The following is a 24,276-nucleotide window of genomic DNA, read 5'->3' as shown; positions in this document are numbered from 1 at the left end:
AAAATTATGGATTTTATTCTTTGAGCTGTTTTTTGTTAGCTCAGGTAAAGGATCCGGACGAGGGTGCCATGTAGGCCTGCCCCCCCCCCCCCCCCCATAATGAAATATTGTCTTCTAACGACCGGCAGCAATTTTAATAACAATAAAATATAATTTCGTAAGGCGCCAAATCCACTTGAAACCAAATGCCCAAGCCGCACAATTTTTACCAAAAGGTACTTTATTTTATGCATTATTATCATTTTCATTATAAATATTTTTGTTGTTGTTATTATTGTTATTAGGATGACTATTATACTAAATAAGACTATCAAATATTTTCCCCTTAATCTCAAATCGTTTTGGAATTTTCTCTTTTTATCTACTTTCAGATATTGATAAATACACTTGAGAAACCACTTTAAGCTTTGTGACCTCTCTCTCTCTTTCTCTCTCTCTCTCTCCCTTTCTCTCTCTCTCTCTATCTCTCTCTCTCTCTCTTTCTCTCTCTCTTTCTCTCTCTCTCCCTCTCTATCCCCCTCTCTCTCTCTCTCTCCCCCCTCTCTCTCTATCTCTCTCTCTCTCACCATCTCTCTCTTTCTCTCTCTCTCTCTCTCTTTCTCTCTCTCCCTCTGTATCCTCTCTCTCTCTCTCTCTCTCTAGGGGCAGTTACACTGTCATCCAAACACGCCAAAAAATGCCAAACCGGAGCCTGGCCGCGATGTTACCAAGGGCAACTACGCTTTACCGGCAGACATGCCAAGCCCCAAACATTCCAAAACGAAGTGTAATCTTTTGGCGTGTTTTGGCGTGTTTTGGCGTGTTTGGCAAGTATAACCGCTCGCAGTTGTAACATCGCGATGTTAGGCACGTGACTTCCGGCACTTCCGGATTGTTACCCGCGCTCTTTTAAACCACGTTCTTCCCGTGTGATATTTATAGCATTTCCATCGTCGCGCGTGTTATCCGTTCATTCAGCTCCGTTTGTTCCAATTCCGTTAACTCATCCTTTATTCAATCTTCGTTATTCCCGTCTGGCCATATCTGTCTAGTAGTAGTATTTGAGTGTTTTGTTAGATTAATTAATATGGAAGTGAACAATTCCCATTGGACTGTCACTGATGATGAGATGAAGTTCTTGATTTCGATGTGGAGGCAGGGAGAGCTCCTCCACCAGACTTCCAAGCGTCCCTGCAAACGTGGGGAAAAGGGCTTCAGAGAAATGAGTGAAAGCATGAAATTAACAATTAACAACGATGATTTTCTTAACCTTCCCATATCGTTTTTACTACTAGATTTCGATTGAATTTGGGAAAACTGAATCAGCAGCCGTAGTCCGTACTTCGTAACTTATCCACTCTTGCCTCAAATACTACACGCGAGATAAACAAAACATATCGCATGCATGCGCATGGGATGTATCGCTATTTAGCTAGCTATAGCGCTAGCTGGAAATTGCGCGCGCTAAAAATCTTATAGCAGGCCGGGGTCAAAGGTCGGGAAGACTGCACGTGCGCATTACCAACCGAAACACGCCAAAACATCGCTGAACAGCTCCGTCGGTGATGTTTCAGCACAAGTGTAACCGGGTGCACGAAACATCGCGACTTTTCAAAATGAGGTATTTGACAGTATAAATGCGCCTTCTCTCTCTCTCTCCATAGTTTCCTGGGTGCGCCCTTCTCTTCCTCCGGCTCTGTCTGGCTTTGGACTGGTTTAAACCGTGCCCTTGCTCATGACCTACTTACATGTTTTATGTTCAGGGCGTGCACCTTTCAATAATTAATTTTCTGGTGACCGAATATTTGCTAACAGTCCGCAAAATTAGTAATTGATTTAATATTTCATACAGGTAAATGGGTGTGTAACGGTATATACAGGTCATACCAAAGGTAATTTTAATTTCATTAAAAAAAATGAAGCATGTTAATTTGATAGTATATAATATATATATTATTAGAAATAAAAATCCGATGACTGAAATTGGTTAGAAATGTCATGCTAAAGTATATGTCGAGGGGTCTTAAAGAGCATGGACATCGTGGTACGGAAAATGAGATGGGTGGAAATTTCTTATCACCCAATACTATTAATAAATACAAGTTAAAGAAACTAAATCTCAGTAAAAACACATGTGCAGAAAAGAAGACAAATAGGAAACCAGAAGAATAGAGTGAGGCAAAGTGAAGGGAAATGGGATTGAAAGAGGGGAGCGAGATGGAAAGGGGCACAAGCGTTGCTTATATTGTCGACAAAACCGACATCAAAGTTGTTATATAATGTAATTCTACACAAATTGTAAGCAACTTGACTCACTTCGCCTAATTTATGCGGTGGTCACGTCCCGCCGTACTTGCAAGTGCGTGCTGTCTACGTGCAAAAACGTGGGCGAAATTTGGGTATCCGTACGTGATGAGTACCGCCTCCGTACGGATTTGGGAGCACGCAGACACACCGTAGCACTTTTAGTGCATGAGGAACTTTCGCTGCGTTCGGGCTGCGTTCGGGCTACTGATTCACCCCAGTGCGTGTGACGTGCGTGCCCGGTACTGCCAACGAGCGCACAACGCACTGACTCCGTGCGTCTTTTAAAGGCGCACGTGATAAGTGCGTGGTCCGTGCTTACTCGCCACTTCCCCAGTTCAGCTATCCAATGAGCACGCATAACTCACGTGGACGTGGACCGTACCGAGTAAGCACTTACAACGCACGTTGTTCGCACTGACTTATGCAGTATATAGTCTCTTCGGTGGAATGGGCGGCATCTTGAGGCAGCAACAGCTGGGACTTCTGGAGAACATCGGAATGTCGTCCTATATAAACACCGAGTTCATCGCACGTTCACGCACTTACAACATGCGAGTGAGTAAGGACACCGTACGTGAGTAGCACTTGTAAGTACGGCCTCCGTACGATAACGTGGCAACCGCACGGAGACCGTACGTTGTAAGCACGTTGTAAGCACGTACAACGCACTTACCACGTGCGCAACGTACGATGCACGCAACCGTTCACGGCCAGGCGTGGCGTGCGGGCCACGTACTTACACAGTGCGTGTGACGCGCGTTGCCGGTACTCCCTCCCTGCCTCTGCCACTCCCTCCCTACGTTTTCAGAAAAACGTGGCGGCCGTGGCCTCCCCAAAAACCGTACGGACTAAAAACACGCACGGTGGGATGTGACCAACGCTTAAGCCACATACAACAAAACCTTTAAGACAAATCAGACAGAAGTATTATTTTAGAACTAAAGGAAGAGTCTTTATTTAGAGTTTTACCAGTGATAAAAATAGTACAAATAATTTACGATTTATTATCAGTACCATAAGACTAGACATGTATTTTTAAAACTTTTAAACATGTAAATGGAAATGTTATTCTTTACTTAACATACAAATCATAGCTTACAAAAATGAGGCAAGATCTGGTTTTTGGACCGTATATAATATCAAAGAATAAAATAATATCAACAAAAATGGTTACCATTTGTTTTTTGGTAGTTGAAGTATGGTCAATGTATTATTACTGTTTTTATCCATTCATTTATTTATTGATTTGTATATTTATTCGTCATTTTATTTATCTATTCAATTTCCTCTACAAAAAGTGCCTTGTAATAATCAATCACATTATCATAAGTATCTACAGTTTCAAATGTCAACACAAGTGGATGCATTACCACTTGGATTTGAAGAAAAAAATAGGCTATACATTTGTTTTTATTGATGCATTTTGTTCAAATGAATTCATTAATATTACAACAAGTCTTAACAAACATTAAACAATTCCTTGCGTCAAGTATAGTTCATAAAGAGTAATACTGTTTGCGGACTAGGAGTTACATTTCATTTTTTGGCAATACCACACGGGGAAAATATGCGCACAACGATTGTTTTAACAAAAATACATTTTGTTTTGCAACTAATGTCTTCAACTATTCACCTCAAAGAGCATAACGCAATCAATGAACAACATTGACGGGCTGGGTGATAAAGAAATGTTGAAACATACAGAATTTTGAGTAACTTTATTACTGATGATGTTTTACTACATGTATTTGATCTTTGAATGTGTACAAATTGGAAAAGAAAGTTTTTCAACAATTTCCGTTTATTAGCAAGTACATCATCGTATCCTACAACAGGAAGTTACATAAATCAGTAGGAACAAAAAATGCAGATTCCTGCTACACAAAAGTTAGGCAAAAATAGCAATTTTGTCCTGTTACCATGGTTACTGTCCGTGTGGCATTCCCTTGTAATTTGCTGAATAAATTATTAGCTGCTACATATTCGTCGATGGGCAAGTATCTCATCTAATGATACAATGTCATGCAATACATGCGGTAAATTACCCTTGCAATATTCACAACACGAAAAAGACTAAACTAAAGTTTGTACAACAAGATAACATTTTGTAATACTGGTTGCATTTCAACTAAAATGACTGAAAATATACATTTCATCCATCCAGGTATTCTCCTTGAATGAAAAATGAAACGTATTCATATGTTTTTGTACACGATTAAAGCAGTTCTCTATTTGTTACTATTGGCGACATTTGGTTGACAAAGCCTAAATACATATTTACAATCTGATAAAAACCTGTCAAATTGACTTTAAACCTCAATTAAGAAAAAACTCAGAGACTTATTTCCTTATTATATCTAAACCTAAATCTGATAACAAAGATGTTCATTGAATTTGCGATTCGGTCTGAGTAAATGTATTGGATACGTAAAGTTCCATATATTTTATGAAAAAGTTCCAGAAAAGGTTTTTCTGTCATCATAAACACGAGATGACGATGAAGATGACGAAGATGAATATGAAGATGAAGATGATTAGCTCACGAAAACAATATTCTCAGGCTTGTAAGGTATACGTTCCTTCGTAGTGTTGACATCTGTAAACATATAAAATAATGACATACAAAATGTTTATTGAGAAAGAGAGTTGCATGCAGACATAATAAAAACGAATTTTCTTTAACAGATATGAATAATATTTGGCGAGCCTCTCTTATACCATTCTCGAGATATAAAACTTTAAAGAAAATACACGCTATTTTGTCCCATAAGTCCTTTGTTCTGACGACAATTGTACCAGAATTTATTTCGTCAAAAATATATGATAATGGTTAAATAAGGTTGTGATTGGGTTTCAATTAGGTTTTTAGGGTTTTTCTATGGTTAGGCATAGTGTTTGATTAGGCAATTGAGAATAATGGCGGCAGAGAAATTTTCACCGGGGCACGAGTCTTAGCAATTTTATTCAATTTATCAATTGTCGATAGAGCGAATTGTTTATATCCCATATTGTATAATATTATGTATTTTTTGTTAAATTTAAAAAAAATGAATTGAAATCGAATTTTTTTTTCACCTGCTACGAGGACAGATTAAATTTTACTGGCATCGCAGGGGGCCGAGTGTGACGTAACCCTCCTCCTTCTTACTGCCTGTATCTCCGAGGCAGACATCGGTCACGGGGAGGTAGGGCTTGTCGGTGATGAGGCCCTCATCGACGGCGTAATTCTTCGGGTTGGAGTCGCAGTTGCACATCTTGTCGCTCATGCAGCCGCCAACTATGAGAAGCAAAATGAGTAATATGTGTCACAAGTGCATGGTGTCGACATCTTGAAAGTCTTTTCGATTATGTTTATTGTCGCAAATTCAAGTTTAATCTAAAATACAGGGTAAGAATTGTCGGTTTGATTACTAAAACAAGCATGCCCGGTTGTGCACATATATAATCATAATGAAAATAATTTTTATGTGGGTCTTTGAAAACAAGAATCATGCCCAGAAAATCCATATACTCAAAATATTTATATGAACATATGTGTATGAATGCCGAATAGGGTGCCGAGTGGTTGCCGAGTGGTTGCCGAGTTGGGTGACGAGAGGGTGACGAAACGGGTGACAAGATGGGTGACGAGTTGGGTGTCGAGTTAGGTTCAAATCGGGGGGGGGGGGGAGAGTTACGTGCAAAGTCGGAAGCCGAGATGGGTGTCGTGCTGGGTGCTGAGTACGTATTCAAATCCGGTGTAGAAAAGGACACCAAGCTGGGTTTAGGGCTGGGAGTCGCTGAGTGCTGCTGATGAGTCGGGTTTTGATTCGGGTTTCAAACCAGGAGTTTGGTACGATGTTAGGTGCCTAGTTAGATGATAATTCGGATGATAAGTCCGGTGACGAGTACGGTTACAACTAGGGTGATGAGTCGGGTTTCAAACCGGGTGCCAAGCTGGGTGCCGTGCGCAAATTATATGAGGAGCACAGCAAGATCCGAAGTTGGGTCTACAGCTGGGCGTAAGTTTGGGTGCCGAGACGGGTAGCCAGTTCGGGTTTCGAACAGGGTCCAGAGTTAAGATATTATCAGGTGCCTAGTTAGGTGTCACTTTCGATGACTATTCGAGTTCTGAGCCCTGTCCCGGGTAGGATGCCAAGCCAGTTCAGCACAACTCGCTAAGAATTTGGGTCAGCTCGGCACAACTCGTGGAAACTCGCCCATACATTACCAGTGTATTAAAAATGCCCGTGAGCCCGCACGGGTATACTAGGAGCTACAACGAGCCACTTAAGCCATTCCCCGAGCTCCAATCGAGTCATGCCCAGCCGACTCATAATCCAACATGGCACCCAAACTCGGCAAATAGAAGATGGGAACATGAAGATCGGGGACAAGAGAAACTACGGGGTCGTAAGGCGTGGGTTCACTCACCTGTAGTCGCACATGCGCACTTGCCACTGTTGATAGCTGCACCGCCCCAACTGACGATCTGCTCCCCATCTACCGAGACCCAATAACCGTACCGTAAACCGGTCTTCTTCTCCGAAGCTAGGAGAACAGCCGCTCTGCATCGGTACTGGAGAAGTCAATCAAATTATAAAACATCACATTTGACTCCTACATTATAATCATCTGCGGCACCTCAACAGAGTAGTTCTTATAGGTGAAATCCACTCGGGTATTTAGTTAGTCTTCATTATTTGTTTAAAAACCCAGGAAAAGTTAGAAAAACAAATCAGTAAAAATTTTGAGCAAAATGCGATAATAAATAAGAGAGTTTAGGAATTTTTGAAGTTGTATTCAATCAAACATAAACTGACAACGCTGTGACGTATTTTGTAGGTCCTCCCCCTATTTCCTCTGTACAGAAAATGTCATGAATTTTTCATTTTTGTTAGTTCTTGATGAAGGAATAGTTTTGTTTCTTACATATGCTTTTTATAAGGTTAAATGCGTAATTACTTAGTTTCTTTAAGAAAAGGGACATTTCTGAATGATATGGTAAATAACTGCTCAATAACGATGAAGACAACCTGCCCATGCAGCAGTAATTAAAAGCTCCGTTTTGTAATCACTTTATCTACGATGTCAATCTCACATGGGTCGCGATTAACTGTGCGAGTGACTGACGGAGTATTGCGTCAATAAATGACGCTTCATGTGCAACGAGCTTTACTCTCACATCATGCGTCAAAGACCATACCAGACGGGCTAAGTCAAATGGGACCATTACCTTGATAAACTGGCTGCAGTTCTGTGAGACTGCTGTAAGTGCTTTCATCTGGCCAAGTGTGGCAACGTAGGCTGGATGGAGATGGAAGCTTCCTGGATCTTCAAAGCCGTTGTTGAGAACCTCAGCTGTCGCATTGTGTCCGATTGACGTTACACCTAAGGGGCGGACAGGATAAAGAAAAAGAAACCAAACCAAAATTAAAAGTGTAACAATAATGCTTTTGAAAGTCAAGTGGCTTACTTAACGTCGCTACCACCAAGGGCAAGGTGTGGCTCTTTTTTGTGTGACGAAAATGGTATCTGAAGAAAACGAGGATGCAGAAGGAAAAAAAAGATGAAAAAGAAGAAGATGATGGTGATGAAAACGACCACGTACCTTTTGGAAGCTCACAATGGGCGCGGAAAGAATTTCCATTTTGCATGGGATCGATGAGAAACGAACCAGATACAGTCTCTCCTCGTTGAGCCACCTCGGCACAGTTAAGCGGGGTTGGCATGGGCGTGGTTGTCGGGATGGGTGTAGTGGTAGGAGGCACAGTGGTGGTGGGTGTGGTGGTAGGAGGCATGGTTGTTGTGGTGGGTGGTGGGGTGGTGGTAGTTTTCCTTCTCCTGGTGGTTGTGGCGCGTGTTGTTGTTGTTCTGGCCGGGCGGGCCGGCTGCAAGATAAAAGCAACGCGTTATGAATGAATTGTAGGTACACCTTGTCATCGCCATAAATTAAGCACATGAAGTTGGCTCGAGTACTTAAAGCCAACAAAAGCCTAAAGCCTCGACAAAGTTTGCCGTTTTCCATATTCGGGCCCCTAAAAGTTTTCCAACGATTTACACGCTGTATTCGTTTTTATACTGATCACGCTGGTGCCAAATTTGCTTTATGATGACATTGTGGCCAATTATTTTGGCTTGATAAAGTGAAAACGCTCAGATAATTATTATCTAAATACGAGATAAACCATTTTACTTAACCAAACCAAATTATAAGTAAATGTAATTTTATTCATTAGATTCCAGTGTAGAAAGTCTACCCACGTAGCCAACGTAAGAACACGTGCAAAATGACCATAAAAAGGAAACAACAACATGTTATCACAGTTGTTGTTGTTATTAATTAGGGTTTTCATGGCAATTAGTCAATTTTAACTATCATCAACAACTAATTTTTTTAAACATTTAAAAAAATCAAATCTAATTATACAAATGTAATAATACAACGTTTACTCGTAGAGGTTGCTTGCATCCTAATACTTACATCGAAATGGAACGACTGTTTCAAGATTGAACATTAAATAAACAGAACTTGAAAAGTTGTTGTTTGGTGATTACTGAAGAATACTCCAAAAGTCTGTCAGAAGATCCCAATTTGTTGGAAAATATGGAGACCTTATCCTTGTTGGTGGTGCCCCTTGGAAATTTGATCTCAACTCATGTCAGCGAATTTGAAAATAAGAGGAACTTTTCTTTTTTAAATTTTGTTGTCGACGAATGAGAATATATGACGATTTTTTTTTGGGAGGGGGGGGGCTTGTTAGCAAATATGGTCCAACGCTCCATTTGGAATTGTGTAATGTTCCTGCGATTCGTCTGAGTCTAAAGAATGAGCATTGCCGAAAAACAGAAGAGACGTCGGTGTAGCAGAAATCATTATTACCAGTATCAAAACATTACTAATTCTTGTTGTATTACAAATAGAAAAATAAAATGTAGTTAGTAAAATGATGCTTGTTGATCAGTATTAGAAACATATAGAAGGAAGAAGAAATCACCGTTAGTAGAGAAAACACTTCAATATAGATGAATCCTGAAGATCTATATCAAAACACCCACGCTGATGAATTACTATGGTACCGCATTACACATACTTCAAAACACAATACACCTCTGAATCACCATTGAAAGAAATGAACATTGTTAGAAATCACAAAGATATAAGTTATCCTCACATACAGATGACTGACAATGAAAGAATGAAAAGAAATCGACATTATCACACACATTATCATTGAATGAATAATTATGGAAGATTGTTATTAAAGTTATCAACACATACATAATGTTGTCACACGAAACATGGGTTACAACACAAAATTACATCAATATTGTTGAATCAAGGAGATTATCACCAACGTATAGAAAATTTATGATCATCAAGTATGCCACACGAACTGAGTTACAGTAATTCCCTGGAGTTAAATATAGAAATGAAATTTAGTAAAGAAATCGTATCAATATTAATGCAATTGAAAGAATGCTAACAACCACAATGCTACACGAAACATTTGAGTTTATGTTATATGAAAATTAATAATACAAAAATGCGAAATTATTAATGAATCTTATTGAACAATTCAGTCATACATATGATTGACAATGATGCCATACACGAGGCAATGGACAAAATACTGAAAAAACGATAACTAAACGGGGAAAATCATTATCGATGAATCTGAATTTTATAAAAAAATTAAGTTATCCACACAAAAGAGACGATGAACGAAAATGACAACAAAAAATACCGATTATGATGATGATGTTGATGAAGCTGGTGTTCAAAGATGATGATGAAAATTATGACAACTTTAATTAATAAAGAGATAACATTAAAACACGACAGCTTGACGGATCAAATTTAAAAACTAGAAATTATATGAAATATTATTCGTTAAAAAAATTAATCATGATCAACAGGACAATTTTTATGGTGTCAAACAAATAAACAAAACGTTATGAATATTATTGACACACACGGATAAGAAGACAACGATGTCACGTGAAGGTTTGTGGAGTCAAAATACCTCGGTGGTCATGATGGTCGCCTTCTTAGTCGAACGCTCAGAACGCTGAGCTGTGACCGGCTTCGGTGTCGTCTCCATCATCGTTTCCATCATCGTTTCCATCATCGTTTCCATCATCGCTCCCATCGTCGTTTCCATCATGGTCGTCTATATTCCATACAGCGATTGAAACAACGCCACCAACGGTCATGTCATATTGGTGTCTTTATCACGTATGACAACAGAATATGTATACTTACTTACTTAGGCTTATAATTCAATGACATACCGAGGATATTAAAATAAATAATATACACCAAGTTCAAGGGTGTTTAAAATATGAATAACAATAAAATCAATTATATACATTTAACAGTTAGACACGCATTTTCAACCGCCAATTTAGAACTAAACATTAGAAAGGAACATGACAGGAAAAGTAATCATGATCACTTAGACAAACAACAGTTATGGTTTCAAACAAATAAAAACAAAACGTTATGAAGATTATTGACACACACGGATGAGAAGACAACGATGTCACATGAAGGTTTGTGTAGTCAAAATACCTCTTTGGCCATGGTGGTCGCCTTCCTAGTCAAAGGTTCAGCTGTGCTCGGCTTGGGTACCGTTTCCATCACCACGGTCGCCTGTATTCCACATAGCGATTGAAACAACGCCACCAACGGTCATGTCATTAAATTATTTTGTAATATTGGTGCCTTATCACTTATGTCAAGAGATTATGTATTAATCGGCATATGATTCAACGTCATATACCGAGGATATTAAAAGGAATAATATATTCACCCTGCTAAATGACGTTTTAAATATGAATAATATTTTTTTTTTTTAAATACACAAGTCATGTAATACGCATTTTCAACCGCCATTTTAGGAATATAGAGAGGAAATGATCATAGATTGAATACTGTAACGAAAAATGCTTACTATACAGTACAACACCATACAGTATAACACCATGTAAAAACTTCCACAATTCAGTCCCAGGTCAATTCAATTGCTTTGAGCGTCGCATTGTGAAATGTTAGAAAAGGAACATGACTCAGTACATCATCTGAACATGACTTTCTAAGGCAATGATATAGGGTATTGAAAATGAATTCGAGTTTTGTTTCCAAATCAAAATTCTTTGCAACCGATTCAATACAGTAATAGATTTGAACTGCTTGATACCAAAGTGACACAAACGAGATCGACACCAATAATTACATAACCTCCAATGGCTAAAAACCAGTCGGTTGGAGTCGGTTTGGAGTCAGTTTGACAATATTACTGATGTCTCTTTCCGTTATTATTGCCTCATAAGTTGCTGACACCAAAGTTGGTTGAGCTGTTGAGAGCCAGAAGGGTGTTAACTCTGTGTTATTTGGTATGATTGAGTTAACGCTGTTCTGACTATAAACTAACAGTTATTATGTGTACAGGAAGTCTTCCAGGCAGCTAAACTGTGACCTACCGGAAATGTACTCCAGCTTGTCTTCGAATTTCGTGTCTGAGGGTAACGTTATGATGAGATTCCCTTTAATACGGAGCGATTGTTAGAGGGCGCAGTGCATCAAATGCATCAAATGTTGATCATAAAAGTATAGTTCACACTGAGCGACTGACGTCGCCATCTATTGGGTAAACAGAAACACCCAAAATGGTGTCAATTCCCAATGAAAAACGCAGGTCGTTAATTAACACAATCATCTGTAAAAGAAAGATATGATAAACGTGGTTACGAAAGAATTACCTTTCTGGTGGTGGTGGTGACGGGCCGGTTCACTACTGGTACCGGTTCAGGTCCGTCCTCTAACTCGCCGGATACGGGCACTTCATTGTCGTTGCCTGTTCGGGCAGCTGTCCAGGAAGACATAGGAACAAAAGACGAGTCATAAAGTCAAATATTGTTTTTATAAACATAAGGAAGATGTTAGTTTAGGAACATATGACAACTACATCCTATATACCTCAACCCGGACAACTACCCTATAGTAAATTATTATTAGCACGATCGCGAAAACTTTCGAAAAATCAACCTACTAAGGCAATTCCATGACTTTGTTAATCTCCATTTGGTATGTGTGAACATTAAAATGACGTGTAACGTCATTCGAATATGATTTCTACAGGATATACAACAGAGTAGGTCGTGTTAATAATGAGAGAGATAGAGAGGGAGAGAGAGAGAGAGAGAGAGAGAGAGAGAGAGAGAGAGAGAGAGAGAGAGAGAGAGAAAGAACCGTAGATAAAATGCTTGTGTAAAGATATACGCAACGTGCAGAGATTCGAACCCTCAACCTAATGATTAAAAGCCAAGTGAATGAACAACTATACTACACATCATATAAACAAGGGTGTGTTTAGGGATTAGTTGTCCTGGAGGTGGGGGGGGGGGTTCTTGTTATGAGATAGCTGTTATTGAGGCAGTAGTCCGTCGTGATTATTGCTAAAAAAGGAGTATATATATATCATCTTTATTCAGCGTAATAAACAAAGAAGTATAAACGTTTGAACCCAGGTCCATGACACAATGTAGTAAACAATACACAACTATGTCACTGACAGGGTATACAAGAAAAATACAACACGTATAATATAGGAAACATATAAAGCATATACAGAAAAGAGTTAGAGAAATAATTATAATATAATTTTATAGGGTGACTGTTATAGGAGACAGTTTTCCGTTGTGCAGTGGTCCGGGGGCAGTCATCCAGTCACAGCTTTATGTTACGTTCTGTGTAATGGTCAAATTAAGGCAGTTTAGTTTGCACGGTATTTGTATCACACTTTCTCATAATGGATTGTCAGCTGATTTATATACGTTTAATTTGTTAACCTTTCAGCCTTTTAGAATCTTTGTATTATGGTCTGTTTTTTTTAATGGGAAAAGTTTTTTTTTTTTAATGCGAATGCAGGATAGTCTCTTACAGAGGGACCTGCATGCACATTAAAAACAAACATTGCAGAGCTCTCTGCAACAGACTACCCTATTGTAAAAAAAAAGTAAAGGTATTTATTCCTTGAAACGCAGAGCGCGTGGCAGCTGCTCTGCTAAAGCCAGGGTAATTATGCCGCATTATTGTAGAGCGCTCAGAGAGTTCTGATAAAGTGTTAGGCGCTATACAGTATAAGCACATATAATTATTATTGTAAGATTTGCCGTTAAAAAAGGGGTGCGTGTCTCCCAACAACTCATAGAAACACCCAGGCGCGTAGCCAGGGGGGGGGGGCGGGGGGCGATCGCCCCCGAAAAAACGCCGGCCAAAAAAAAAGAAAAAAGAGATAACCAGAAGAAAGGAAGAGGACGTAGGAAGAAAAAGGATTAAGAGTCGAAAACGGTACAACGAATCGGTACGACTGAATTCAGACGAGGATTAAGAGTCGATCGAGAATGGTACAACGAATCGTCTTCTTTCTTTAATAATCTAATGAAACGTCAGAGCTTCCGCGCTACCCGCGAGGGAAGGGGATCTTGATTCAAACTAGGATTAAGAGTCGAGGACGGTACAACGAATCGTCTTCTTTCTCTAATATTTTGATGAAACGTCAAAGGAAACTGAATTTAGATAAGGATTAAGAGTCGAGAACGGCCCAACGAATCGTCTTCTTTCTCTAATAATTTGATGAAACGTCAAAGCTTCCGGAGCGCGCTACGCGCGCTCTGTAAGTGGTTCGCACGCTTCGCGTGCTCACTACCGCCCCCCTAAAATGAAATCCTGGCTACGCACTTGGAAACACCCTTTATTGATACTGTATATATTCAATGACTTTGAAAAGTTGATGTAGTGAGGATGTAAATCAAATCAAAGTTTGTTTATATACATTAGTTGCTTAGGTGATGAAAGGTCATATCCAAGCTCATGGACATGTTCCAGTAATGTTTGAAGAATGTTTGGTTTGAAAAATTAGCCTCCAGAAGAAAAAAAACCCTGATGAACTTCAAACCTTTCAAAGTTAAAATGATGCCGAGTAAAATTTGCTCCATCACCAAGACACATTAACCTCTGCTCAGAGGAAAAAAGCCGGGCAGGTGGGCTTTGTAATACTTTCTGTTTTTTCTTTTTTCTTCTCTCATTTCTAAGACTGGACGATATTGAGGATGAGGGGGGGGGGTTAAATTTGCTCACAAGTCAGCCAATGATTTTCCAACAAGAATAAATAGTCACCATTTTTTCCGACAAAGAAATAAGGTTTGAAAAATTAACTTGCCGTTCAGATTGTTTTTACGAGGGGAGGGGGGGGGGGGAGGGGGCTAACGTCGAAAGACTAAATATTCAGTTTGGTCCATTTGATTAAAAGAGGCTTATAAAATTAAGTTTCACATTCTTTTTTTCTTCAAGGAAGAATAATTGATGAGTGTTAAATCGCACACGCCCTCTAGTGACGTCCCTGAGAAGAGACAACATTTCGGTGTCTATGAGTAATCTTCAAAAATAAAAGGACTGATGTTCATTTAGGAAACTAGTCAAGGAGATCATATGAAAGGCATTCACAGGATTCTGATATCCGATCGGTGTACATTGTTTAAAGGTCCGAAATTATGACACTTGTGTTATTAGACAAAATACTACGAGAAAAAATTTAACAAGCCTAAGAAAGTTCGTAGGACCCTCTTTTTCTTTCTTATGAGGTATAAAATAAAATAAAAACTATAACGAAATTAACGAAAATAACTATGTATCTGTGTTGATTATTGCCCCCCCCCCAAGGCTTATCCCGACCTCTGACAGGGCGTGCCATTCACCCACAATTTAAAGGCCATCTGTACTAGTGTAAAGGAGTGATCAGACCACCCTGCAAGGTCACTGGACACTTGGTTATATCATCAACTCAGCTCTCAAATAACATAAGAAAAAGAGGATCATGAGGGACAAATAGTCACCGATTATATAGGCATTGTTTGTTATATAGAGGGCGCAAGTAGCTACTGTGACTTTAAGGGCCAGGACCTAGTCGGCTCGATATTAACAGGTCACCATCTCCCAGCCTGAATCTAAAAACTATCGACAAGATGAGTCTGAAAAACAGGGTCTAAATTTTTTCAAATTTCCCGTCAAATCAATAAAGATTCGTGAAAGAAATTTGAAATGTGGATCTTACCCCCTCTTATGCCAATCTGTGCCCTGGTCCCTCCGCGACCCTGATACAAAAATTGCCACTGCATGGGAGGATATCGACAAGCCTTCGAATGATTCGTCACGAACAGATGTTACCTATTTCTTCTCAACGGTTTTGGTATAATCAGTCAAGTTTAGATTTAGATATTCATGTTTTCCATGTGACTACCTTGATAATGATCTTTTCCCACACACACAAATTATTTCCAACGCATGTTAGTATTATAATAATTGTACGAAGAATGCGTTGCAAAAACGATATAATTTATTCTACATCTGATACTCTATGCCCTTTTTAAAAATACTTTTTAAAGATTCATCTATCGACTGACTGACATGAAACCGGGAAATGTATGAAAATCTCAATCTCTGGAAAGTGCATGGGGAGAAGCTCAAGAAAACATGCGAAACTGCCGCAAGTGCCCCATAAAATAATCACAAAATGTCTCCCAAAAGAAAGACCCAATACCTCAAATACAATCGATGCATCTCGAGTGCCCTTCCCCTCCCTTCAACCCCTCCCCGGGGCTATAACACGCCGCTGCCCCCTCCCGCTCCTATGATTTGCTAGGGCGAATATTTCTCAAACGTGACATTTGGCATTAATAAAAATGCCGTATATAGCCCGGGCCGTAGCATTCTAAAATGCTCAAATTGTCTCATATTCTTTTGAATAGCAACCCTCAAGACATCGCATCATGTTCAGCCTTAACATCACATGACAATAAACAGGGTGTGACCTTGAAGTTAAAGTTGAACACTGGTCATGTGATTTATTTGTGACAGAAACTGTCTGGAAGCAGTGGGGAATGTTGATTCCTCAGTACATGAGATTTGATGTATCATGTGATGTTTCGCAATGATCAAATTGAAAATCACACGCACTACGCACCAAAACGAATATACACAAACAAACGGTATGAATGTTTGGTCCAAACTTTCCGTCATAATTTCGCTTATTAGGACAATAATTACTAGCAATCTTGTTCAGGAGACACTAATAAGATATTCTTTCAAACTGACATAAATCGAAAAAGAAAGCTCCCAACTATATCTTCAACTTTACTAGAGCTCAATCAAAGGTTAAATTCCAACGGTATTTGAAAGATAATGCTAATTTAGAACTGCCTTAAAAGAAAGAGGGCTTGAACTTATCTTTAAGTGTGAAAATAACGACCAAAAGTTGTCAAATCGACTTTAGTGTTTGCAATCCATTTAGTAGTAGTCTGATTTCAGACCCTTGTACTGAATGGTCGTACGTTTTGTGCTGCGCAAAGATTCAATAAGTTCAATTTGGCCAAAACAAGAAGTGGGTTATTGATGTAGACAAAATTTAATGCTCATATGCCCTTTTGAATATTAACTCACTGCTAACGCACAGATAGGACGTACGTGACATATTCAAAATTCCTGCAAAGTTCTACAGATGTTGGTGTTTGCTGCAAATGGGACAGAGTACCTTTAACATAGAAAACATCGTGATAGAAGATGAGCATGCCAGGGGTCAATGATATTGTGCGACAAAGTCATGAATTCCGGTAGTGAAAGTCGCAACAGGTGGTCACAAAATGATTTCTTTTTTTCCCCGCACGCTCTTTACGAATCTTCTTCATATCATATTTCGGTAGCCTGTCGTGCAGGTTTCGAAAGTGCCAGGTCTGCACGTAAGAGACGTCAGTCACACCGCCTAACCGAATCCACACTGACTCCGAACCGACCGATTCTTGGACATTTCGGGTTATATGTTCGGTCTGTAGTCAGTCCGGTGTCGGTTTCGTTGATGTGAATGAGATGTCTGATCTAAACATTTATACATCAGTCAAACCGCCAAACCGACTCCACTCCGAGTCCAAACCGACCAACTCTTGGATATTTGGGATAATGCAAATATTTGTTCGGTCTCTTGTCGGTTTTCAAGTTATTGGTGTGACTGATGTATAAAGTTTTTAAGCGATACTGTGTGAGAAATCAACTTCAATCTTGGCTTTATTTTAAAACAATTTTTTTTAAGCCTAAGTCTTATCATTTGCAGACAACTTGGCTACGAAACATGCGACTTGATACAGAAACACACCTATGTATTGATACTCATGATGTATATGGATTGGAAAGGGTGCCTGCCTGCACAAATGTGCTGACAAATAATGATTTGAACATAAATACTAGAGTACGTATTTTGCCGGCAAAGCGTGAAATATGATGACAAAACTCCAACCTTATTGATTAGGACCTTTTTGAGGTAAAACAAAAAAGAAGGCATAACAAATGCGCTCACATGACTTGTGAAAGTTTCAGAATTTAAAATGTATGTTCTTAGTAACTTCATTTCATAGTTCCAAACACCATCGTACCTACTTTTTAGGCAAATTACAAAATTATTCCGAAATTCGACATGCGGGATGACACTTCCACTCTTTTATCCTGACAATTCTAAGAAAATTCGTCAGAGGCCGATCCAGGGTTGTCAGAAATGATGGACGTGGGGAGGGGGGGGGGGGGGGGGGGTTGGGTGGGTGGGATAGGTGGACGGAACCGCAACTATCCACGTACTTTTGGAAATCATAGACTGCAGCAATGTTCTTTCCAAAGGGGGAGGAGGTCCCGGGAGGGGGTGACCTATTAGGCTATGCCCGCTGCACACGAGGCGTTAGGTCGATTGCGTCATTACCTGCGCTAATCAAGCATGTGAGGGCAATGAGAACATGCGCCAAAAATCATTTAAAGCGATCGTTGCACTGTTTATGTAACATTCACTTCATACAAGGGAGGGTATTCTCACATGGCGCGTCAGAGCCCGCGTCAGTCGATGACGCAGTCCTCCGTCAGTAAATGAAGCCCCGTGTGCAACGGGAAATACAATCTAAGTACCGCTAATACCACTCGGAACATGCTGAACATACTGAACATACCACTTGTTTCTGAGACGGCAATGAAGCGTATGGTATCTTCTATGGAAGCCAGGCGTTGCGTCAGACGCTCGTACCATGACGCAAGCGACGAGTTGAGGCGAGCAAGAGCCCGCTCCGCGTCGCAAGAAGACGCCAACTCCGATGGAGGGATCTTAAAAGCTTAAAGGGAATCATTTTAATCATTCGATTTATCTATTAATTTCACCCATGTTTCACTGACAATTCAAACTTTATTTCCATTTAGAAATATACAATTTACCTCTGTATTTCCTATTTCAATTATATTGCAAAACAGACAAATAAATCTAATCCGTTGAAAGTAAAATAATCGCCTCTCTTTTATGCTTTTATGCAACTTTTATGGGGCTCCAAAATGTAATTGATGGTGATATTTGTACCTTGGGGTATAGCGAGGAAAATTTTGGAATCATAATGGTGATTTGTTTATGCTGTAAAGAGACTTTTCATGTGAAATAAATCTGCTTGATTTTGACAGATTTAATGTCGTGGGTCACCTAGGTGTCCCCTTACGTGAGATAAAGGGTTTTTCAACCTCTTCTTGGTTCAAATAAAAGCAAAATGAAATGTGGCGTACTAGCTCAGACATTTTTTTTGTAAGCCATGCTATAAAGTATAATAAGTCACTTGGCACAACTAAAGAAAAATACAATTTCATGCTCCAGAACCAGGACATCCAATAAAGCATCTATCTAGAGGAATTACTACTAGAATGGGTTTTTAATATTAATACAAAATGAAATTATCGGCTGTTGTTGTGTTTTTTTTTAGGAGGGGAGAGGGAGGCTTTTGTTCAAGTGATTCACTATACCTAAAGGTATTAAACAATTATTTCAAGAATTATTAATGCATTCCATATTTTGGGGAAACAATTTTTTTCTTTTTATGATTCCTTTTTAAAAACCCAAATCTGAAGAGTAAAACATCAAAAAAATATAATGTGGATTGCCCTGACGGATATTAACCCTGAATGCTCGAAAATAAATATAGAAGCAGCATTTTTTAAATGATTATAAATACTTCTTCGAGTGATTGGCGACGTTTTGATGATGCGAGCGGGCTCTTGCTTTCCAAGGCTGATGAATGCGGTGATGATGACGACGATGGTGATGATATAAGCGAAGCGCCCAGACAATGCCAGAGAGAGAATCATATCCCGTCCAGGATCAAAATCAAGTTGACACCCATGTCGATCACGGGTTCATTCTCTATATTAGGGGCGTCGCCAGACCGTTTTGATTGGGGGTCGGACCAAATTTGACATTAATGTCAGCAAAGAACGTGAAATGTTACCAACAAGCAAGAAAAGAATAGCAACATTTTGTTTTTATGTATGTGAGATTTGCCGACCAAACTCTACAAAGCCCATATTTTCTGGAGTAATATTTTAAACGGGAGTCGAGTCACAGTTCTACACCCCTGCTGCAAATCGGCTTCGCACTGCTAATAATAGCCTACATTTTTGGGTAGCTATTTTAGACTTGGTGCTAAAGTGTAAGCCTAATCACTACGCTGTCTGAGAAGAGTGAAATCTTGTATACGAGTATAAACAATCTACAAAACAAGATATCAAACACAGGTTCTAGAAGTAAAATAAAACATTTGCAAAACAGTATAGTCCCGGACGGGAGACGATTCACTCTCCTTCATTTTACCCTTTTCAGCATGGTGCTCGGTTGGGTGGGTAATGTAGGTTAGGGTGGCATGAAAAGGGTTTAATAAGGTGGCGATGATCCAAAAATGATCCAAAACACTTTTGAAAGTGATAAATGAATGTACATGGCATTACAAGTGACAGGGTTATAATGAAGGAAAATAGCAACCAGTATTGGTAACTACTGTGGTTTAGATGAGGATGATTTTTGGAGTGGTGGTGCTTTTGCTGGTATTACGTGTCAGGAATGGTGATGACAGTAATGGTGATCGTAACGGGGGCAGTTTTGGTGACACCGGTGGTGGAGGTGGGGATGATGATGATGATGACGACGAATATGGCGACGACCACGATGATGATGATGATGATGATGATGATGATGATGACGATAATGATGATGATGATGATGATGGTGATGATGATGGTGATGATAATGGTGATGATAATTATGATGAGTATGAATATGAGGATGATGGTGGTGGTGATGATTGGTTTTGATGATGATGTTGATGACGGTCATGATGGTGATGGTAGTTGATCACAAGTACACTAAAACTAGTGGTGATAGTGATGGGGATAGTGTCGATGATGATGATGATGATGATGGTGGTGGTGGTGGTATGCATTATAACGATGAGGGCGACAAAGAAAAATCGATGATAATGAATCTAATGAACCTACAATGAATCTACTCTATATGTACATAATCCAGCTGATCACGTAACCATTTAAAACACAGCAATCACGGTAACGGCGGTTGAAGAGTGGAGAAGCCGGTGGATGCACTCCTAATTGCCACTAATTATTAATGAACCAGAATAATAACTAACACCCACTGAAATCAGATTGATGTTGATTTGATGTCTAATCTGAGTGGTGTTATACAAACATTAATGCTTGTAGATAAGCATGTTGGGACCTACGTTTCAATCCGCAAGCCTTTCTGAAATACAGAGTGAGAAATTGATACCGGGACAAGTGTATACTGAAAGAGTTTCGAACTCGGGCCCTTACTGTTGGTAAGACCACTGCTGAGCCGGTGTTCCTCTGACAAAATGTCTCAGTTATTTTCATTTATTATTTATTTTAAAACTGATACATCCTGGATAGGAAAATGCAAAATTTATATTTTTCTCATGTTTATTTAGCAGGCATACATTTTCTATCGCACGAATGCTTCGACTTGATACAAGTATATGCACGGTGAAAATGCCAGTAGAAACAGATTTAAAAAAAAAACAGATTCGGCTCGAATTTGGCTCACTTTTATTTCAACGATTGTGTTCATTACTAGAGGGTCATTAGTAATGGACAACTTAATATAAGTCACTTCCATCAAAAAGCGTTTATGTAAGCACTTGGAGTATCACTAAAGTTAGTACAAATGAGTGCTATAAACTAAAATCTCGTTGCTCTACATTTACCTATAAAGATGTAAGTGGAAAGCACAAACCATATTCATCGAGTAGATTGGTTCATGTATGCGTTTTCATTTACAATTTTAGTTAATGCAAAGCTGGTGATGAAAAATCGACCATTGACATTATTTTGTAGAAAGCTGAAGCAACATGCATGAGGTAAACATTGCGACTAAATATCTATGGTGGCCCAGAAGAATTTTTTTCATGCAAAGCAGATCCCACGGGGAGTCGATTTTTGTGTTAATTATTCCACTATCCAAGAATACAACGGTCAAAACCTTTCGGTAATAGCAGAGGAAAATATAATATAGGTTTCACCAAAATTCAAAATGAAAGAGCAAATACAATTATAGAATAACCATAACATACATCAATGGATAAAACAATGTTCTTGGTTACTGACGTCTAACATGTAAAAAGATTCTTTAAAATCAAATCAGCTCCGGCGTATATTTAGTGATAATATTAAAGACTTCACAATATCACAAAACGTATATGCTTATTCTCATATTTAAGATCTCAAAGCATCAAACTTCTGAGATAATTATACAGATTAATTACGAATATAGTGCCAAATAGCAAAATATCTGCATAATTTTGATGCAAAAAATGTAATTGAAAATTGACATTTACGTTTATTTCCTTTAAATTGTGATATCCGTCACTCATATTTACTCCCCCCCCCCCTTTCTCTCTCTCTCTCTCTCTCTCTCTCTCTCTCTCTCTCTCTCTCTCTCTCTCTCTCTCATTTATGTTCTCATTCGCTCTGACCTTCGATATGATTTTGTTGGTGCATCAAAACCACTCACTGGGATTCCCTTTACAAAATATACATCTCTTGTTCAACTTCAGCATTTATAACTATTATGAAGGCAATACTTCTTGATATGAATTTACCATAATCTTGTAGTCTTCCTTCCACATCGTCTAGCCTTGACTCAAGGGCCTTCAGTTTCTCGACCATTTTGCCCATCTCCGTGCTCACGCTCGAGTTGAAGAACTCGAATGTCTTGAGGTAGAGATCTCTCTGAATTTCCGCCAGGTCCTCCAACGTTGACATGTGGTGATCTCCCGCTGCCATGGCAACGCAGAGGAGCAACCCAAGCAGTTTCAAACCAGTCGCCATTTTGTAGATTCAGCTGTTGAGAATAAAAGACCTGATAAAAAGTACCTGATGCGATAGTTAAATATTTATTGATCATTCAACTAATAGTCTTACACAAACCATTTCGATATTTGTTTAATTGAAAAATAATTACTTCTTTTGTATGTCCGATTTTGTGGATAGCGAGCGGACTTGAAAACGGTCAGCAAACAATCTAATATTTCGCCAAAAAAGAAGAAGATATAATTAAATTCTTAGAATCTACAAGCCCACGTGTACTTCCCTGCCGCTCTCATGATGAAACGTAACTGAAAACGATAATGGCAATTCTAGGTTAATACCTGATAAATGTTCTACTTCTCCCATAATCTGAATCAATTTGTAGAAATTCAATATTTTTTTGGTTTTATTATGGTTTAAATTGAGTGTGGACGGCAGGTTCCCAGCCTTGGCCTGTCAAATAAATTATGCCATATTTGATAGATTGGTATTGAAAGTAATTTTACGCCGATTTTCCGAGAATATTTATTACCCTGAGAGAGAGATAGAGAGAGTGAGAGAGAGAGAGAGTGGGAGAGAGAGAGAGTGTGTGAGAGAGAGGGAGAGAGAGAGAGAGAGAAAGTGTGTGTGTGTGTGTGAGAGAGAGAGAGAGAGAGAGAGAGAGAGATAGAGAGAAGTTTTAAATATATTGGGCAGCTGTGTCACTGGACGTTCTCTTGATTCTTCTGTTTTGCATGATTTCATGTAACTAAAGATTCGAGATATATAGGGGATCAAGCCCCACACGACTCCAGGTCGAATGATTTTTAAAAAAACACCAAGAGAGAGAGAGAGAGAGAGAGAGAAATATTCTGAAAGTGAGAGGAAAGATATCACGAAAAAAAGACATGATCCTTCTCTATCTTCCCTACTCCCTTAAAGTTCAACCACCTAGAATGGCTCGCCGCCCCCCCCCCTCCCTTAAAAAAAATAGAGAATTGGGCTTAGCCACTTTCCCCATCTTATTTTTCTATCTCAAAAATCTGGTTGCTTTCATTAACAAAACTTGTTAGCGCTTCCTCAAGAGAAATGCAAATGATAAATTGCTCTTATAAAATTAATCCTTATCGAGAAATAAGTAAAAATGTTTGAGAACAAGAAATAATTTTATGCAATCAAAGCTGAAAGATTATATCATGAAACCATGAGAAATGTTCGAATTTCCAGCCAAAGATAATAGATTAAAACTAAATTTCAACAGATTTAAATGTCGTTGTACAAGTGATAATTTTTCGGTCTATTTGTTTCTCCTGAATACTTCCAACATCGGCCTTAGTACAGGACTTTGACACCGTGGGCCCGTGGCAGTAAACTCAACAATTTCCCAGATTACAGAGACATTTATTTCACCAGAAAATCTGATCGCTTACACGTCATTTCAAATTTCGATCATCATTGAAGGCTTATTTGATCCGTCAACTAATAATAAGAGAATAAATACCCCCTCCTGAAAAGTATTAACTTACAGTGCGACTGAAAAAAAAAGAAAAAAAAAACCTTCACAGATTGGAGCACTTAACTATTCTGTCAACAACAAAATTGCAATTACTTAAATCAGATTGTCTATTTGTTGTTGCCACAAATTGAATTAAATCAAAACGGTGGTGGAGAACTGGTAAATATATTACCAAGGTCACTGGTCTTAGCAATACCACAAAGAGAATTGAATATCAACTTCCAATTCCAAAGTTGGATGTAGTTGTCGGAGAGTTCAAGGCAATAATGCCCCA

At 39.0% G+C, this 24,276-nt stretch overlaps 1 protein-coding gene across 3 annotated transcripts in view; it reads right to left on the bottom strand.

The window, feature by feature from the left end:
* Positions 1 to 3,216: 3,216 nt before the first annotated feature.
* LOC100889171 (anti-sigma-I factor RsgI2) overlaps positions 3,217 to 24,276 on the bottom strand; it is a 32,481-nt gene continuing 11,421 nt past the window's right edge. Inside the window, exons 2-11 of one of the 3 annotated variants that reach the window (XM_030980673.1) lie at positions 22,300 to 22,559; positions 18,310 to 18,468; positions 12,031 to 12,137; positions 10,841 to 10,921; positions 10,293 to 10,439; positions 7,877 to 8,156; positions 7,502 to 7,656; positions 6,700 to 6,844; positions 5,362 to 5,563; positions 3,217 to 4,882 (exon numbers count right to left, since the gene is read on the bottom strand). In XM_030980673.1, the coding sequence (XP_030836533.1) occupies positions 5,385 to 5,563; positions 6,700 to 6,844; positions 7,502 to 7,656; positions 7,877 to 8,156; positions 10,293 to 10,439; positions 10,841 to 10,921; positions 12,031 to 12,137; positions 18,310 to 18,468; positions 22,300 to 22,528 (1,482 nt within the window). In that variant the 5' untranslated portion in view covers positions 22,529 to 22,559 and the 3' untranslated portion in view covers positions 3,217 to 4,882; positions 5,362 to 5,384. The remainder of the gene's footprint in view (positions 4,883 to 5,361; positions 5,564 to 6,699; positions 6,845 to 7,501; positions 7,657 to 7,876; positions 8,157 to 10,292; positions 10,440 to 10,840; positions 10,922 to 12,030; positions 12,138 to 18,309; positions 18,469 to 22,299; positions 22,560 to 24,276) is intronic. The other 2 variants (XM_030980674.1, XM_003724599.3) reach the window with 2 other exon arrangements.

The sequence above is a fragment of the Strongylocentrotus purpuratus genome, unplaced genomic scaffold, assembly GCF_000002235.5.
Source record: "Strongylocentrotus purpuratus isolate Spur 01 unplaced genomic scaffold, Spur_5.0 spur5_scaffold_11, whole genome shotgun sequence".
Lineage (NCBI taxonomy): Eukaryota > Metazoa > Echinodermata > Echinoidea > Camarodonta > Strongylocentrotidae > Strongylocentrotus > Strongylocentrotus purpuratus.
This window is presented reverse-complemented; position numbering and strand designations above follow the sequence as displayed.